At 44.4% G+C, this 19,164-nt stretch overlaps 1 protein-coding gene across 2 annotated transcripts in view; it reads right to left on the bottom strand.

Annotated features, from left to right (window-relative positions):
* Positions 1–2,065: 2,065 nt before the first annotated feature.
* The window catches only part of tspan4a (tetraspanin 4a), a 107,689-nt gene continuing 90,590 nt past the window's right edge, over positions 2,066–19,164 (bottom strand). For both annotated transcript variants that reach the window (XM_076019277.1, XM_076019269.1), the window contains 4 exons: positions 12,833–12,934; positions 10,844–10,975; positions 5,635–5,718; positions 2,066–2,621 (listed from right to left, as the gene is read on the bottom strand). In XM_076019277.1, coding sequence (XP_075875392.1) covers positions 2,553–2,621; positions 5,635–5,718; positions 10,844–10,975; positions 12,833–12,934 — 387 coding nt within the window. In that variant the 3' untranslated portion in view covers positions 2,066–2,552. The remainder of the gene's footprint in view (positions 2,622–5,634; positions 5,719–10,843; positions 10,976–12,832; positions 12,935–19,164) is intronic.

The raw sequence follows: 19,164 nt of genomic DNA, 5'->3' as shown, positions 1-19,164 counted from the left end.
GAAGTGAAAACAACAGAATGCAAAATGCCAGCTGCACCGTAATCACACTTTTTGAGTCGATGATGGCGCCGTAGCTTAGCTTGGCTCGGCTTGTGAAACGTCACTGTATAGTTTCCAGGTGCACATGGCAGACACAACCCAAGGCCATTCAACAAGCAACAAATATGCGGCATTTCCATATAAAGCAGTAAATGAGTTGCTCTTATTTGAAAAGCTTCTCTCATTTTGTCTCTCACGCGCTTTGTCTGTCCCTAAACAGAGCCTCAGACCCCGTAGCTCACTCTCTGGCTGGAAGAGTCAGTTGCTGCAACACCAAGTGTACTTGTCAGTCCTTCCTGAATGTCTTCGCATTGTTTCCCCATCCTCATCTGGCAGTTTAGACAACGGAATGCCACTAAAACACCCTCGTGTTTTAGTGGTATTGCAGCACCAGTGCTGCTAAAACGCTCCTGGAATTCACTTTCGACTACCGCCAGTATATTCTCACTGCTTTTCACCTTAGCCTGCAGATGTTAAAGCTAATTAATTGTGTGTCTGATAAGGTGGAGTCAAGTTTTTTCTTTTACTGTTCTGTAATAACAGGCCGCAGGTTGGTGGCGGACCATCGTTTCCATCTCCTCCGTCACATTACAGGCACTGCTTTGTCGTTTGAGACTGGACTAGTTCGCTGCACGGCAAACCTTTAGAAGTCATCAAGTTGTTCAGTTGTTGGGGGTGGGGGTGGTTAGGAGAATAGTTGGCAACTGTTTTGGCAGCTTCAGATGACAGTCCAGCATCTGGGATTATGGTGGGTCTTTGTGAGGCAGCACAGCAAGCAAATGTCAGCCTCGTCCCTCGTCCCTGCGGCTCAGTTAGCACCAGAAATGTTGTCTGGCCTCTTGGCTGCGGTTGCCAGATTAGAACTCGAGTTCTCACAAACTGCACCTGTGGCTGGAGGCAACACTCGGATTGGCCACTGGTTGATTCCGCAGACAGTCCTCTCTGCAGATACAGACATTGACATAAACTTCCTGTGGAGGCACAAGGAACAGGAGATGTTTTTTTTGTTTTGTTTTTGTTTGTTTTTTCCAATTTTACCAGGAAATAAAATAACATTTTGTTGCCAACCCCTGCTCCAAACAGAGGGCTAAACAGGCTTTGTTCGGGAGGTATATCGTTTTGTTTTTTTATTCTCCACTGCAATCTTTGGAAAGAAAATGAAGGTTGTATACCTTTGAATTTATTGGCGTGGACTGGTCTGAAGAACAGCCAGTGATTCCTCCTTTTCCTCTGCCAGAAAGTAAAATGAAATGTTCCCGCCATGACGCAAAACACCTGACCAATTTGTGAAATCTATTTACCTCCCAGGGTGGCGTGTTAATATTTCCACCGACACCTGAGTACTGAGATTTTTGGCCACTTTAGTCAAAAAAAATTGGTGGCTGAACCAAAAATGGGAAGGAAATGAGGGGGGGGGGGGGGACCTTTCTCTGCTTGACTTGGTGCACCTGTGGTGCTCAGAAATCCACGTGCAGCTGGGGAAGTAACACTTCAAGGTCTTTCCTGTGGGTCTGTTTAATCAAACCTCGTCTCCAAGGTGCGTGGATTTTGGATTGTAGTAGACAGTCAAGGTGTTGGGTAAAAAAGGTCTAAAGCGTCTCAAAGGATTAGAGAGAACCTCAAAGACTGCAGCTTAATATTTGTCTTTGGAGTGACGATTGATGCTCTGGTGTGTGTGTGTGTGTGTGTGTGCGCGCGCGCGCATAAACGCATGCTTCCTGTTCATTAAAACTTCCTCTGATGAATGGTCTCATTGTCGTGGCTGTAATCCTCATGTCCTTTGTAAAAATCCTCCCTCTGAAAAGCTGCAGCCACTTGCTGGGGTTGTTAGCTTCATTCCATTTATATAATGAAGGCCTGATTAAGTTGAGTGCTGAAGAAAAAAAAAAAAGTAAGTCTAGCACGTCTCAGTAGAGGGTGTAAACATCAGCCACTTTACACACCATTTCCTGGCCAAACCTCATGTGTTTATTAGCGGCACGGCGGAGCGTTTCTGCTTTCGCCAAAGACGAGATGAGATTTTGAGTGGAGCCAAAACATTTAATACACACCGTTGCAGGAGACATGCACTTGCAGCACTTCACATTGTGCACTTTCCCTCCGTAGCGCGTACTTTCTCTTTTCTTTTTCTTTTTATAACACATACAAACCGTAAAATAACTTAGAAGAAAACACGATTGAAAAAAAAGTTACACTTTCTGTTTACATGTTTGTAATACTGCTTGATAAAATATATCACAAAAAATTAGCTTTAGACATAGAGCAAACCATAGAACTCAGGTATTACACTGACACTGTGCTTGTTGCTAGTTAGCAGGGGGGACGGGGGGGGGACTGTGAACTTGTGACATCTGAGCAGGAATGTCACAGAAAGGACAAGCGTTGGAAAGAAGAGTCTGTATGAGAAGGAGGAGGACGAGGAAGAAGGGGAGGAGGAGCGGGAACAGAGACTATATTTGTCCTTCTTTATGAGAAACAATCCAAATGTCCTAAAGACCACAGAGGTCGATTTCCTAGGCGTAGAAGGTCTCCACTTTCACTGACTGGCAGAACATTGTCATGGAGAAGACCAGGCCCAGGATCTGCAGAATTAAAAGACAAGAGACGATAAGGTTCAGAGTGGGAATCCATTCGTGGTGACTCTGAGATTCATCATGGCTGCGACGTCAGATGACAAATCGAAAAAATAACTTGTCGAACTGCAGTAAGTTCGAGTGAGTCGGAGGGAAAAACTGTAAGAGCTGACTCATAAGACAGATGACTGGCTAAGAGCTATTGATGAAAAGCAAATTGTGGGTGCAGTGATGCTTAATTTCACAGCAGCATTTGAATTTTAATTAAACACAATATATTACTTGACAAATTGTATTGACATGGCTTTTCTGTATCGGCTTTAAAGTGGGTATAGCGCTACCTAAAGAATAGATCACAGACTGTTTTCTTTAATGGAAGTTTTTCTGAGTTTAAAATGGTGAAATATGGCGTTCCACAGGGAGGTTACCTTGGACCGCTAACCGGTTACTGTCTTCATCAAGCTATATTTTACGAAGCTATTAAGCTATAGCTATGGTTGAATGGAGAGACAGGTTTTGAATCTTTTTTTAAATGGTTCAAATCTTGCACTTATAGATAAACCAGTGTTAAATATTTTTGACCAAGGATGTTTAAGTAAACCAAGCCAAGGAGACAAAGCTCCCGGGAGTCACCTTAGATGACAGATTGTCATGGTCAAAAAGTACTTAAAAGGTGTGTTAAATTCTGAACAAATACCTTAAAAAAAAGAAAGAAAAGAAAACAGGTCAGGCAAGCATTAACATTGTCAAACATTGATTGTTGTCTTGGAGTATGGTCAATCCCTACAACTGGCCAGACTGAGGCAGTATGGATGTGTCCAGAGGGACAGTGAATATCTGGGTGGGAGGATGCTGAGGTTGAAAGTGGTCGGCAGGAGGCTGTGGTGGGTGGAGGAACACACAGTTATTTGGTGTGAGAGGAAAGGGTTGGAGGATTAGAGGGTCAGATGGAAGCAGATGAGTGGCTCTGGCCACCCCTGGAGGGAAACAGCCCAAAGGAAAAGAATAAGGATAGTTCAGGGGTTTGATGAACAGCATGAAGCCTGTCACCACATACTCCTGAACTCCAGCATTTCTCCAAAAATATATGTATGCCTTGCACTTTTGACTTCAGGCTGCTGCAGTGTTTCCAGAAATTACAGGGTTTGTCGCCGGCACCTTGGATTGCGGTGGCAGCATGATGACAGTAATTTTTTGGAGGAAACTGAATCTTTCATAAACTGGCCGACAGGGAACTTTGTTTCCAGCCCCGCTGCAAACGATCCTGGATAAAGCTGAGAGGCTTTTTAATTTTTTCATGAAATGAACGCACGCACGCACGCACAGAGCACACACGCACACACACACAAGCACAGTGATCCAGCTAGTGAAATCTTGGTTGGATGGATGTTGGCGGCGACGCTCAGTTCCTGTCGTATATTGTTCAGAAGAGAATGACGACACGCCGTTTTCGCTTCCAGTGCGCGGGTCGTCTTTCAACAAGTTCCCAGTGACTCCGCTCCCAGCGCGCTGTGTCTAACGCCATTTAGAAAAGTTGCGCAGGAACTTATGTATAAACCATCAAGCCTCCTTTTAAAAATTCCCATCCACATTTACTGCCTCAGGGTCGGCTTCCGCTACGCGCCAGTCAAGTCTGTCCTGGTGTAATATATGCAGGTTCTGCTGGGGCCTTTATTCGCGTGGCGCAACGACAGCTTTCTGAATCTCAATGTCAGGGAGAAACCACTGGGCTTTTGCTGAACCACAATGTCTCTAATGTGGATGAGAGAAGCTCTAAACTCTCAGAGTTTACGAGCCGGGAAGGGGACGACGTGGCTAGCGCCGCCGTATGAAATCCCTCTATGGCATGTTCAGAAGAGCCTAGACTTCCAGGTGTCTGTGACATAGAATACCAGAGTTGTAGAAGCTGTGCAAGTCCACATTACATGCCCACATTGTGTGTGTTTGTTCCAGTTTTCTGTACAGCATACAGAAAACAAAGGCTAACCATTGTTAAATATTCAAGTTTTAGCAATTAAAAGCCGGTGTTTAGGGGAATCTATGTGCATGAAATGGAAAAAAGAAGTATAAAGTCTGTAAAATTACGCAACTTGTAGTTTAGTTTGTGAATAGGCATACAAATCAAGTGTGGAGAAGCGACCATACAGGATCATCGCAAGGGTCTGATTTCACCTTGACATCGGTGAATGTGTGAAGATGTAGGACCCCATGACAGCCAGGATTCTGGATTCACTGAGTAGAAACTGAATGTTGGAGTGGCAGTATCGCTGAATTGACTGATATTTACATGGGGATGGGTGAGTCCACTGAGGCAGGTTAACACCCTGGACGAGTCAATGTTTGGGGAACGTTTTGGGTAGTTTAGCCCGAGGGCTGAAAGTCATTGTCACATGGCAACAGCAAGACTTGATGTCGCACCATCCTGCCCACTGGATGTTCGCACGTCCCAGACAAATACAACATAGCCAGTGGTAGCACTCAGTCATGCCTGTCAGTAGGAACCAGGCAGGTGAGACGGCGTCAGGCGGTAACAGGCTCTGATTTGCGCGAGCGTGGATCACGTTTGTGTCATTGTTTTTGTCATGTAAAGCAGCGCGACAGCTGGCAAATGTCACCGATGTCTCTGATTTTTCATCTGGCAGCGATTACATCGGTCTGGTTTTCTTTTTCTTTTATTTTTCTTGCCAGCACTTTAAAATTAGCACAAGGAATCAAGGTTGACTGAAAACGAGTCTGCAGGTATCGTACGACGTGGCCCCTCTCGGATTGCGGAAGCATATCATTTAACACGTCTGCAGAGGAGGAAGACGAGGAAGAGGAGGAGAAAAAAACCCAGTCTGGGTAGTCGGGCTCTGAACGCACCAGCCTCATGTCGTCCCTGCGCTCGCCGCTTAATGCAAAAGGACGCTTTCGGTGTTCGAGATCCCTTTCACAACGTGAGCGCTTCTGTCTGAGCCTCGAGATCCTAGAGGGCGGGACAATTACGCTTTCCAAAAAGAAAAAAAATATCAGCTATAATTACCTGGGTGAGTGCCGTGCATAGAGCAAAGATCCAAAGTGCCACCAGGTTCTCATTAAGCCAGTCCTTCACTCGCTCGTAGCATGGCTGTGGATGGAAACACACACACACACACACACACACACACACACACACACACACACACACACACACACACACAGACAAATGTTAGCTCTTGCACATGTGGCCCGTTCCATTTTCAATCCGACGGCGTTCCGTTTCCAGCGAGGCTTCTTCTGTCGTATCTCAAAACAGTAAAGAGAAAAATTGTTCTTTTACTTAAAAGATCCCCCAAGGCAACGTCCTTATCTCCCCTCCCCGCCCCTCTCCCCTTCTCTGACCTACTATTCTTTGGGGGAAACTTTTCAAAATTCAACAAATCCCCACCGTCCTCTCTCTCCCCTCAGCTGTACAAACACTCAGCGGTGTGAATGCGGGAGCAGCACTGCGACCCAACACTCCAGCTGTGATTTGCTTTGGCAAATTGGCCTGAATATTAAATGCCCGACACTGCCCGAATGCATTTTATAAGGATATTTCTTTTAAAAACATTCCGGTTATATGAGGATTTCTAACTTAAGGAGCAGGCTGCACTTCCTTTATTGAGACTTGCACTGAACCTCGTCCACATGACCTTTAAAGGTGTAATTTATTCAAAAACAATTCTGCCGCGAGAGACTTACATTTTAGCAAAGGTGTGCTTTGATTCTGGTTAAGTTCACATTGTTATTTTTATTTGTTCCAACCATGGTTTTGTGTATTGTACAGAAGAGGATTAGGGCCACAAGGAGAGAAAAGAAATTAAGATAGATTTTTTTTTTTTTTAAGTTTCCTATTCGAGAATAAAGTTGAAATTTTGATATTAAAGTCGAATAAAGTTGACGTAAAAAAGACAAACATTTAGTGAATAAAACCGAAGTAAGTCAAAATGTCGAGAATTAAGTCGAAAGGCTCTGCGCGAGTCTAGCGGAGTGCTTCCGTTTTCGCCAGTTTCCTGATTACTGTGTGTGAACACATGCCTGTTTTCGGCAGTTTACTTTTAACTGTGGCTAACTGGGTTAATCCACCATCCATCCAGTCTACTCACCAATTTGCACTTTATTTGCATCGACTTTATTCATTAAATTTCTACTTTATTCACAAAATTTGGTCTTTTTATGTCGACTTTATACAAAAAAAAAAAAGGTATATTTTCTACTTCTAAGACTTTAAGGGCACCTGCACCGCCTGCAACTGCGAAACAGCCTGACAAAGAGGAAGGTAGTTAACGCTGTAAAATTCTCTATTAATACAGCTAATGCAGCCTTTGCTACATGTTTCACATTGTAATTATTCATAGCCAGTACATTTTCTATATATGTGCTTCCAAATGTGTTATTCTCTGGTGGGCCTTTCTAGTTAAGTGAATAGTTGAGCTGAGGGTATTTTTAGTCCACTTCAGCACGTGTGCTGCTAATGAACCTTCTGTCAGAGCTACTATCCTGTATCTGGAGCCTCTGCCTCTGCAAAAGTGTAGGTTTATTGATGTGAGGGTGAAACTGTTGTGCTACCTCAAAACTGTGACTGTGCTGCTTTTTCTTAAAAATATACCCGTGTTAAGTTGGAGTTGAGGAATTTAAATATAGTATAAATCGATAGAAACTACTCTGTGTTTTGGAGCTTCCTGGAAGCCAGAAAAAAGAAAAACTATTTTCCTCAGCACAAGGGAGAAAGATTTGTGCCCAGGTCAGTATGGAAAGTCAAGCAGCCTGTCAGAACTTAGAGCAGCTTCAGCACTTTTCTCAAACCGCTACCAAACTGGAACCCACCTGGAACACAGGGCTGCATATTAAAATACATAAATCCATATTTTTTACGGCCGGACAAGCTCAGTGTTGAGTCATTAAATCAGGAGCCGAACCCAAAGAGAAACCAGGCTGCCTCCTCGCCTCAGTGCAGTAGTGATTCGATTTTATCATCAGCGATTAGCGAACAGTTTCACACGAGCAGTCCAGGTACTGAGGCGCAAAGTTCAGCAAATTATTACTACCAAACTAGAGCCACACCCACAACCATGGCCATTTTTACCTGCAAGTTTGACAAATTGGACATTGGTACTTTTTTTTTTTTTTTAATCAGCAGAAAATTTCAACCAGCCACTAATTTTTAGTCTTTCTGCATCTTGTCAAGCTTTGGCCTCCTCTTTGAACAGGTTCAGAGGGTTCTTTATATGCAGTCAGGGGTTGAGACCAGCTGCTGGTCAATACGCAGGTGTCGGACTGGTAACATTGGCAGCTTTGCTTTGGGAGTTATTGTAAATCGTTGACAGCTTTCAGCAAGCGTCGGTGAAGTTCCGGCTGTGGAGGCACGAACGAAGCGTCAAACACCAGTGGGTCCCTCGACTCCTATCTGTGAGCCATTACCGACCTCCTGAACTACACACGCACGCACGCACGCACGCACGCGCACGTACACACGTACACACACTCAACCTTGAAAGCGAAATGCTATCAAATGACTGCAGAGAAGAAGCTCCACAGTTCGCTGAAAGTGACCTTTTATCTCTGCTTCATTATCTGCAGCAGTCCTGCTGACCACAGCAGCCGCTGCTGCAATCCCACCGCGGCGTGCGAGCCGAAAGGCCGGGTGACAAATTGCAGGAGATGGGAGCTTCTAAATACGACGGTTCCTTTTTGAGTCTACATCTGCCACCTGGGAGCTCTTTAAGATTTTTTCTTTTTTTTTTTTTTGAAGTTTTAGGCCTCCGACCAGTGGACTTGGATGGACTGTAGGTGATTTCCAACTCACACATGCACTTATTTTGACTTGTTTTTAGCTTGTCGAGTTGTGCAGCTGACTTCAGTGGGATCAGTTCTGATGCTGCAGTTCTCTGTCTGTCATTTTTTTCCTCCCTTATGTCGCCCATGGAAACACTCACTGCGACGCAAATCTTCGGAGCTGGCGGGCGGTTTGCCAACGTGGCCCTACGTGTGATTTGCAGCGTGGAAGGGAACGCTGCGGCAGATGGCGTCCCACATCTTGCTTTGTTTTTACCTCCTCGACTCGCCGTAGTTTATTGATGTTTGTCTATTTGCTGATGTGAAACACGGCTCGAATGGGCTGGCACAGGCCGACGCATGTTTCATGTTCATGGCTGCCTCAAGTGAAGCCACTGAGAGTGAAGATTTGCAAATGCCTGTGCTTGGCACCTGCGAGGAACTATAGCTGCAGCGGGTTTGTCAAGTGAGCGCCAAAACTTCTGTTTTTGCTTGAAGTGAGGGTTGCAACGCATGCAAAGCTGAGAACTTTCTATAAAGTTCACATCATAAGCCATTAGCTGTATAAATATAATGAGCCTATACCTCCAATATATATATATATAAAAAATAATAAAATCTAACAATTAGGTTTTCATTTTTCCAAAACGTTTAAAGTGCTAAGTGACTATGTTTGCACTTAGCATCTCCACCGGCTGTCGGCAACATTGTAATTATTATTCTTATTGTTAATAATAACAATTCTTCTTTGCATCCATGGCATTTAAATGAAGGTCAGCCCTTCATTATTCCACTTTGACAACAGAATGTAAATTGCTTTCAAAATGTATCACACACCGAGTGCATTAGCCGGCTCCAGGGTGTTTTCTGTTCTCTCCCTCTCCTTATACATATGTAAAAACAGGCTGTTCTGTCACCGCCACCACAGCTAATGTTGAAATAAGTGCCGCCGCTACTTAATAACGCTCTCTCATCCATAAATATGTGACTGAGCCCTGTGGACAAAGGTTTATTGCATTAGCTGAACCCTCCCGAGCTCTTCTTACCGAAACATGTATTTATAAGTATGTATTTTTAAAGGGTTGCTGCTGTTCCCTTGTCGATTATTCGGTCATCTGACCAAAAGCGGTGGAAAAGTCACATTCGTATTTTACGAGAAGAAACGGGGCGGCGATGTCTTCAAATGTCTGCGCTATTGTTCTGCCGCCAGCAGAAATCAGGTTGGTGGAGTGATTAGTTGGCAGTGAGAGAATGTGATTGGAGGAGAGTATGAGAGGGGCATGGCTCTGGTTGTCCAACAACTGCTCTTCCCCTCATAAGTCTGATCGACAATTCTGCCCTTGGTGGTAGTTTGACTGGGTTGGATTTGCGAATGGTGAATATTATTCCGTCTTTAGCAAACATTTAAATGTGTTTTTAGTGTAGAATCCTCTCTGACCTCCGTCTGCTGCTTCAATCTTGACCGAGAGACTGCAAGCGTTGGTTATTCACAGTGTGAACACTGCAGATACGTGACCTTCGGGTCAAACTATTCAAACCAAAAAAGTTTCAAAAGACGCTCCTCGGTTCAACAGTTTGTGTGCACGGCGCTGCAGTTTCAGGTCATGTGATGAAAACTTTTAAAAAGTAACTTTTTTCATTCAAATAAATAAATAAATTAACAATAAAGACTGGTTCACCTTGACAACAGCATGACATGACGAAAAAGAATAATAGTCTGATGCTGTTGACGGTTGGCAACAACGGCGACGTCGCTTGTTCTGACCCGAGACTCAGAGCGGCGTTCCAGCTCGTTGGTCCACTTGCTCTGTTATGTCGCGTTGCGTCAATTTCAGTCAGATTGTAAACCTCTCTTGATGAATGGAGAAAGGTGGTTTTAAAGGTCACGTTAATGACGGCCCATCGATGAGGTGATGTTATTGGATGTTTTGCCACTCCATGCCTCAAAAAAGCAAAACAACTGTGTTTGCAAAATACCCAGCTGTATTCTCTCGACTTGTCAGAGCCCCTGGCTTTTTTTTTTCATCATGTATACTATGATGTTCTGTTGTTCATTGCTGGAACAATACACTTTGCTTAACGTGTGTTTTTGGTTCTTGCGTATCCAAAATAAGAAAATGAAAAATCAAATCAGTCGGGAAGTAAACTTTGTATCCTGGAAATAAGATGCAAAAACATCAGCTGCAAATAGGCAGCTACGCCTTTCAAACCAGGTATTGATTTCTGGCCTTTGGACGTTGTTTACCTGGTTAAATAAGCGCTAAATAAATTTTCATATCTTTCAATTGAATAATTTAGGAGGATCCAATATATGGTGCTGACTCAAGATTTGAGTCAGCACCATAAGAGAGTTGAGAGTTTACAGGCCTGGAATGCCACCGCCTTAATGCTGCGTGACGAAAGTTGTGCAAAGGGAAAAACCCAACAAGTGAGATGAAAATGTTGCCCAAACTCACTGCCGTCCACCACGTTCCTGGGTTATCCTGACCACAGTTGTCGCTGTACTCCAGGCAACAGGAATCTGGTACTCGGGTGGCGTTGTAGACCTCGAACCAGTCCGTGTGGTTGGTTACCCCGCAGCATCGGAACTGCACCGGAAACGAGAGAAGAGACAAAAGCCATTGTTGGCTGGCATGATATGAAAAGAAATAAAAACGTGTCCCTGCCAAAGGTGCGGACAAAACATAGAAATGAGGGGCGCATAAAAATGATATTGAACTGCCGTGCTATTTATGTTCACATTCAATTGTCTCATCCGGGGAAAAAAAATTATAATAGTTTTCCAACTCAGATGAATGCTTTTTTTTTATCCACATATTTGCCCCTTCAGGAATGGAATAGATTTCTGATAAGGGGCCTCCGCTATTTCCACACTTTATCTGTGCAGCTTCCTGGAGAGATAAAGTGCCCCTGTTGTTTTCCTCATTTGGTGGACTCGCATTTCACACTGGAATCACGCCTGAGACGACCCTCCAGGCAACGCCTGCGCTGAATTTAAGATAGAGTTCATTCAAAACTTTCTCACTTAAAAAAAAAAAAGACTTGCGGTTTATCATGAACTGTGCAATAACTTGAATTGCCAGGACACTTTTTTTTATATTCACACAAAAAACAAAATCAAACATAAAAGCTGCATCAGTCTGAATATTTCAATACCGCCACCTGGATATGTTAACCAGTACATCACATCACCACACACAATGTACCGCGCTTCCATTCAACCCCATAGTGATTAGTTTCTTTTTGGAGTCGTCTTTTTTATTCATGTGCACCCTTTAATTTTAATGTTTCATATTCAGGATGAACCCTGGGGCTGCTGCCGCGTTATCTCGCCAGCGACTCATCAATGGCATCAAACTTTTAGAAACCTTGTGCATCGCTATTGTCACACCGCTATCATCACAAGAGAGGGGCAGGAATGCCCTTGAAGTCGAATGTTTCCAAATGGCGACTGCACTTGCAGGCTGCAGTCCTGTCACTGCACTCGAACCTCTGCGCACGAGCGAACACGCTCACAGACACATTTGCATTTTGTGTCGGCAATCGTGGTTTCTCTCTCATGGCAGTGCGTCCCAGCGTCCTTACCAATGATCATCTCTCCGGTGGAATTTAAACAGCGGCAACAACAGCAGCACAGGATTGAGAAGTGAAAATTAACCAATAGCGACTGGCTGATGTTGGCGGGAAGAATCTTTTTACACAAATGTTATTTTGTGTTATGTTCTCCCTTCAACCTCCTCCTTAAAAATGACCAGATTACACCGAGTCAAACGTCAGTGCACTGATGAACATTAACTAGCAGAATGTGGAATGGGATTGCCCTTCAACGGTCACTATTGTTTTGTTTTTTTGTTTTTTTTTGTTTTTTTCATTTTAGTTTGAAGACAGCGGTACCTTCCAAAGAGCAAAAGTCTTATATTTATATTTCCAGTGCTGTTGGGAATACTCCATAACAGTAATCCAACTACTGATTACTGAGTACTCCTTAAAAAGGAATTTAATTACTACTTTAACTACTTTGTTTCATAAGTAATCAATTACTAATTACTAATTACTTTAGTTAAAAAAGATAAAGTAACAGTTGAGAACGTCTTGTTTCCTGCACATCACGTACAATGAACGCGAAAAATATTGCTATATATATCGGAAAAGTAATGGAATCGTTACTTGTTGAAGTAATTATGATATCATTAGCAGTTTTGCCCGCGTAATCCCATTACATTACTCTGTTACTAAAAAAAAAAGTTGTTAGTAATAGATTATTATAGTATAGTAATAGATTACTCGCCAACACTGGATATTTCTGGCTAGATAGTTGACCTCTCCGGACAATTTTGGGAGATTTCTTTCACGCCCGAAAATAAATCAAACAAATATGTAAATAAAATAAAGAATTTCTCAAACGTAAGAAGACAGCAATTAGTTGCAGGCAGTGCAGTGCTCACATCGGTTTGCACGATCATCCAGGCGTTGGTCAAACCCACGTTGCCCTCGGTGCCGAAGAGCTGCAGCCCCTTCTTGAGATCCCGCTGAGCGTAGTGATCGATCTGGAACAACAAGCAGGGAGAAGCCTTTAATAGACACGGAAGATGGAAATGTGGTGGTGGTGTGTGCGTGTGTGTGTGTGTGATAGATGATGTTGTATTTTTAAACATCAAATATCAGCGCCTTCATCATCCTTTTGCATCTTAGTTTGATTTTCATCTCGTGAGAACAGCTGTGGAGGCAGCAAACTTAGAATCCTGATTCTCTTTGAAGAGAACTGCAAATAAATGCTTCATGTCAACCATCTGCCAAAAAAGGAAGAAAAAAAAACATGAAGAAATAGAAAAGGAAAACAGGAATAGCTTTGCATCTCTAAGACGATGGCAGCCATTATAGACGAACAAAAGATGTGAAGATGTTGAACTTATCCAGGAAAAGACAATTAGAGAACACAAAATCACGGAATACATTAAGCGCATGTGCTATATTCATGCACTGCATCAACATCAGCGTCAACTTCTACCAGACAGGGCAGATTCCAGCAGTGAGTCGCCTCTGATTGAACAGAGACCTGCTGCTTTCGCGCGATTTTCAAAGCGTGAGCGACTTCTTGCAGCCTCTTGTCACGGTCGACTCTGAAGAGTGGTCGTTACTCCTCGTCAGCCTCTTCACCACAGCTCGCCCAGCTCACGGCGCTGAGATCTCTGTCACGACTCCCCTAAACGCAGCCAATGCTGCCTCAAATCAAAGGACAGCCATCGCCCTCGTAAAATCAGCCGTGCCTGGCTGGTGTGGCCCAGTGGCACCGACAGGTCAGGCTATTCCACATTTGCACACGGAACCGCTTCGAAACTGGATCCTGGTCCTGGTTTCAACCTAAAATTTAAAGACAGAACGCCAACTTGCGCACTATATATTGGAAAAAGGAACGACTACAGAATTCACGCTATGTAAACAGAACTTGTGTTGCGCTCGTGCTTCAGGGACCACTGTGTAAAACCGCTTTGAAATGCATAAAACAAACTGGAGACTGTTCTAAAAAAAAAAAAAATCCTCCAGTGGACTCTGCAGGCAGGGACAGGCTCCTGCTTCGGATTTTAAATGTCTCTTTTTGTTTAAGTTGTATAAGAGAACGCACAGCGTGTCACTTCACTGTGGCCATGACACCACAGAGTCTCCCTGGGCAACGTTTTCATTTTCTGGCCAAAGTGAGCATCCCAGGCTTTTCAAAGCAGCGACAAAAGCGAAGAGGGTGAGTTCGACGCTCTTCGGCTGTGCAAACACACCGCTGGCCGGCAGGGTACTTAGCTGCTGCAGTGCACTGCAACGCGCATGCTAACACTCGGGTCCATGCGGGTTTAGTTCCTGAGGCTGCGGTTCAGCGGTGCGAACCTAAACAAACATGATTTAAAACAAAAACACACACGCACACACACAACGACAAAGCAACAAAATCAGCTTCTTTTCCACGAGCTTTGAATCGACGCTAGCAAAGCCTGCGCGCAAACACGGCGGCAGAGATAAACAATCTTAAACACACTGGGGGTTTTGCGGTGACATTCATTTAAACCCAGCAGCCCAGTCAAAGACCTGAGGGACACGGCGCGAGCGCACAACCAAAGCACGGCAAACACAAGCCCCCGGCCGCGCATGCACACAAACAGCACGGCTGTGTTTACACATTGGGCTGGTCAGTCTTATCAGACATCAGTGGCGCCGCTCCTCCTCGCTGACCTTCCTCTCCTCCTCTCTCCTCTTCTCCTCTGCAGACCTGATTGAGCTGTTTGCTTTTTGTTTTGTTGGGTTTTTTTTGCCACGCTACGTACCCATAGGAGCCACCTTGTTGTATCTCCACCACCCCATTCCCCCATTCCCCCACGGGACATATGGGCCACGCTTATCAGAGGAGCGCGCTGAGTGAGTCTCGCCGCCTTTGTGAAAATGTTCCAAGGAACGAAGAAGGATCAGTTGCTGCCTGGTTTCCTCACTGTAATCTGACATTTCCAGGAAGCATGAGTCACTTGTAGGGAGGGTGGAGGGGGTGGGGGGGTAGAGGGGCAGTACGAGAGGCCATTAATCAAAGTGTCATCTTCACCGCCACATTAACTCTCTGGATTGGATTGAGATGTCGCTCGCAGGACGGACGCCTTTCTGTCTCCTTGTGGGCTTGATTCCCCCCCTTAGCCATCCGCTGACATTTGGGATCCGAACAAATCCTCGAGAAACACAGCCAGACGCATCCGGTAGCAGATGCGGTGACCGGTCATGATCAGCTCGTGATGACGGATGGATTTACTGCACGTGCGTGAAACATGGATTTTTGGAACGTTAAAATATATGATTCACATCAAAGTGTGAATTCAATCAAATTGATAAGTAACATCAGAATTGTAGTCAGAGAAACGGGTTACTGTTCAAACTGATGCAGTGCGGGGCACCTTCGCCCTGTGAGGCGCTCGAGCTCCAGATCGCACCTTTTTCTTGTCTGCCGATGTCAAAGCCCAAGGACACATCTTTGATTCAGAACCCCTGAGTCAGTGTCGGGGGGGGCGAGCTGGAGCAGTGGGAGCGCTTGCAAGCTGTCTGCAGGACTGCGAGGTCCAGGGCTCTGCCACACCAGACCTGGACCGACTCCACAATCTGAAAAAGCGGATCATCTTTTGTGTCTTTTGCTACTTTGCGACTGTGGTTCAGGAGGTAGAGTGGGTTGTCCAATGACCGAAAGGTTGGCGGTTCAAATCCCGCTTCATCCTAGTCCGTCCTTGTGTCCTTGGGCAAGACACTTAACCCTAAATTGCTCCCAATGGGGCTAGGCAGCGCCTTGCATGCCAGTAACCATTGGTGTGTGAATGGGTGAATGAGAGGCCTTTGTAAAGTGCTTTGGGGTACCGTGAAGGTGCTGGAAAAGCGCTATATATGTGCAGCCCATCTACCATTTTCCTTTTTCCTTCATTTTCCACAGCCAATCATCTGCTTCCATCTAACCCTAGCGTCTGCGTCCACTGCTCTTATCACATCCTCTTCCATTTCATTAAAAAAAAAAAGTGTTCTCTTTTACTATCAATTAAGAATTTTTTTTTTTTTTTTTTTTAAAGAATCGGAATTGGCCAAAAAAAAACTCATCAATGTCGTCCAAACTGGTGGGATCTGTCTTTTCCCGTCACACCATGAGAGCTCAGTTTAGACTGATGTCACTGGATTATCTGAAAACACGATTACATCATCATGGGGCTGCCTCCAAGTTGGCGAGGGAGCGATGAAAGAGAATTTTGGATGACAAGAGAAACAAGACGGGCCGTAATTTCTCGCAACAAACTGTTGATGGAACGTGTGAATGCAGTCAAGTCCATTAGCCATGCATGAGCTGCGTCAGAGCTGATGTAAGAAAAGAGAACTCTTGTGCGCCTTTTGGGTGGACTAGATAAAGCCCACGGTCTGGGGGAAAACAGCGGGGAGGAGAGGAATCTCATTCAAATAGAAGTAGGTCATTAGTAAAGAGTGTCTCCTGCAAGTGCGGCAAGCAGGCGGGCGCGCAAGTCGCAGTTGTACTTTTAACTCGGCATTGATGTTGTCCCCAGGACTCTGGCCATCCTTTAGCTAGAGCGGACCAGTCAAAGACGGGCCATCAATTATTTACATGGCAGGGATACAAGCGGAGAGAGTTGAGAAAAGTGTGCAGAGGCGTAATCAGACAGAGATACGTGAATTTGAAAAAGGAGGGATGGAGGTGTCGCGAGGAAGCGGATGGAAAAAGGTAAAGACAAACAGACATACAAAGAAACAAACACACAAAAAAAGGGAAGCCGTACGGCACACCGCAAACACACCGCGGGGCAGATGAAGTGGTCCGGGAGTCCTGATAACTCCGAGGGGAAGGAAGCGTTCCATTTAGAGGGGAAGGGACGCCGTGTTTCAAAGAGACACAAGAAAGGAATTTCCACTCAGACGCGCGGCATCATAAAAGGAAAAAAATAGCTCCATTTACTTCACAGGGGAGACATCCATTACCTGTGTCATAGACGTAATAGGAAGAGTAAGACAATGGCATGATAAAGTAAAGACATTACAGAAAGATAAAAGATTTGGGATAATGTTTCCTGTTGGCTTTTTGTGGCTGTAGTCAGTCAGCGCGAGGCATCGAACAAGATGAAATACGTTTTCCCGGCTTCGTGTTCTCAGGGATGTTTTATCTTATGAAGTGATGATTGTGACGTGATTTCGATCGATCGATCTTTTTATTACTTTCAGTAAAAGCCTCGCAGGGTTTCTTCTCCCTTCACTCACGTGGTCCCCAAACTGAACGGGTCACTTTTCAGCCAAGACGTCTTCCCTCCACTGAGCCCAGATTACATTTTCTGGGAGCATTTGGATCAAAGTGAAGGGCTTTATAGGGTAATTATTTAGACCGCAGACACACCATTCCATACCGCTGCTACACCATTTAGAACCTCTGGCCTGTGACAGAAGATTCAATCTTTGAAGGTGTGGCAGGACTCGGAGAAGACGCTGTGCCCTTCTTAGAAGAAACACGATATTCCTGGACATTAAGCACGGCCCAGTCCACTCTTGAGAAGCTGTACTATGAGTGAGTTTCTACATTCTAATCCACCCTTCAGATAATGAACTTGATAGCCAAGTCACAAATTCAAGGCTTTCGTCTTTAACTTTTGGCATTTTGTTCCCCCGGGGCAGGAATTATTTAAACTTTGTGAATTCCCCTTCATGCTACTGGTCTGTAGCTCTGGCGAAGCAATTAGAAGCACGGTTCAGGGAGATCAATTACAATTTCTCTGCGCTGCCTCTAATCAGCCTCTGATTAACACCTGGCAGACCATGTGACGGAGGAAAATCAATGCGATTAGCGGGAAGGATGGTAGTTACGGGGCGTAACTCCCAAACAGCCGGCGGATTTGAGGCGCGTGCTGAGGCTCCGACACGAGATTCCCGAGGCTTTAAAGAAGGCCTTCAACGATTTAAGTTAATTGTAAACTAATTCGTTTTTTTAAACGCAGGCAACCTTGAGCTTCTTGTCCCATCTTCCACCCGCAGAGAACAAAGGTTACGTATGAAACCACGGTTATGTGAGCAATTGGATCACTCGAATATCACGCAAACATAGCAGCTATGGCCACGTTCCAAACGTTTGTGTCACGGGCCAGTTACTTTTTCTTGCTTTTATCATGCATGTGTGTATTTTTTATGATATAAGCCATTTTAATTTGTGGAGGGGATCTGTTTTTGCTACCAAAGAGCGTTGAGGGACTGAATGAATGCTGCTGTAACAGCATATGTATTTAATTTCCTGCATAGCATGAATACAGTATCTATCTATCTTTCTAGCTATATATATATATATATACATATATATATATATATATATATATATATATATATATATATGTATATACATTTTACATTTGTTAATTCCATTTATTTTTTTCTTTGATCTATTTTGTTTCGACTTGATACTCGATTCCCCTTGTTGCTATTTCTTGTTGCCTCATTGCCGACTTCTCTTGTTCTCATACAAGTTGAGTTGAAATTGCAGCAAAAAGTAATTTCCCCTTGCGGATGTCTAAAGCAGATTTCATTCTGATTACCAGTTGCCAGGTGTAGCGGGGTCCCTGCCTGACTCCTGGTCTTGGACGTCATCGCTGCGGCAGCTAGCCAGCTGCACTCTGCTCCCCCTCCTCCCGTGAGGGACCAAGTTTGAGGGCCCTGCTGCCAAACTTCTCAAGTAGTGTTGTCTGGACAGCACACTTAGGTCAACGTGCGTGGCGGCCAATGAGCGAGCGCTTCACGGCGCGTTAGGCGCACCCTGGCGGTTTCCTCCTGAGTGTTGTGGCTCGCGGCGAGTCAAGTGCCTGCCCTCGCCTGGTTCATCTGTTATGTCAAGTGAACGTTATTCAAATAAAATATGGAACAGACGCGGCAAATGGGACTCTGCTCAGCGCAACTCAGAGATTCCCCTTATGTGTATTTGCACAGCTGAGCGGCTAACTCAACTCTTTGGCTGGTGTCAGGCAGGTTATTGGTTCTGATGGAATACCAAATACATTCATATTTGGCATAAAGCCACCAAAGGGGAGGTCAGAGCAGAAAATTGGCCACTCTGCAGCATTGCGCTATCATCATATTATATATATGTATGTATATATATATATATATATATATATATATATACACATATATAAATAACTTTTTTTTAATATCATTATAATTATTGAAATATAGCTATTGACTGTACACACTAGTGATGCATTATTGATTTTTTTTTAAGACTCATCTCTCT

This window comes from Nelusetta ayraudi, unplaced genomic scaffold (assembly GCF_046127955.1).
Source record: "Nelusetta ayraudi isolate G7.1 ecotype Tasmania unplaced genomic scaffold, CSIRO-AGI_Nayr_v1 ptg000002l, whole genome shotgun sequence".
Lineage (NCBI taxonomy): Eukaryota > Metazoa > Chordata > Actinopteri > Tetraodontiformes > Monacanthidae > Nelusetta > Nelusetta ayraudi.
The sequence above is the reverse complement of the archived record's forward strand: the minus strand, read 5'-3'. Positions and strand labels throughout refer to the sequence as shown.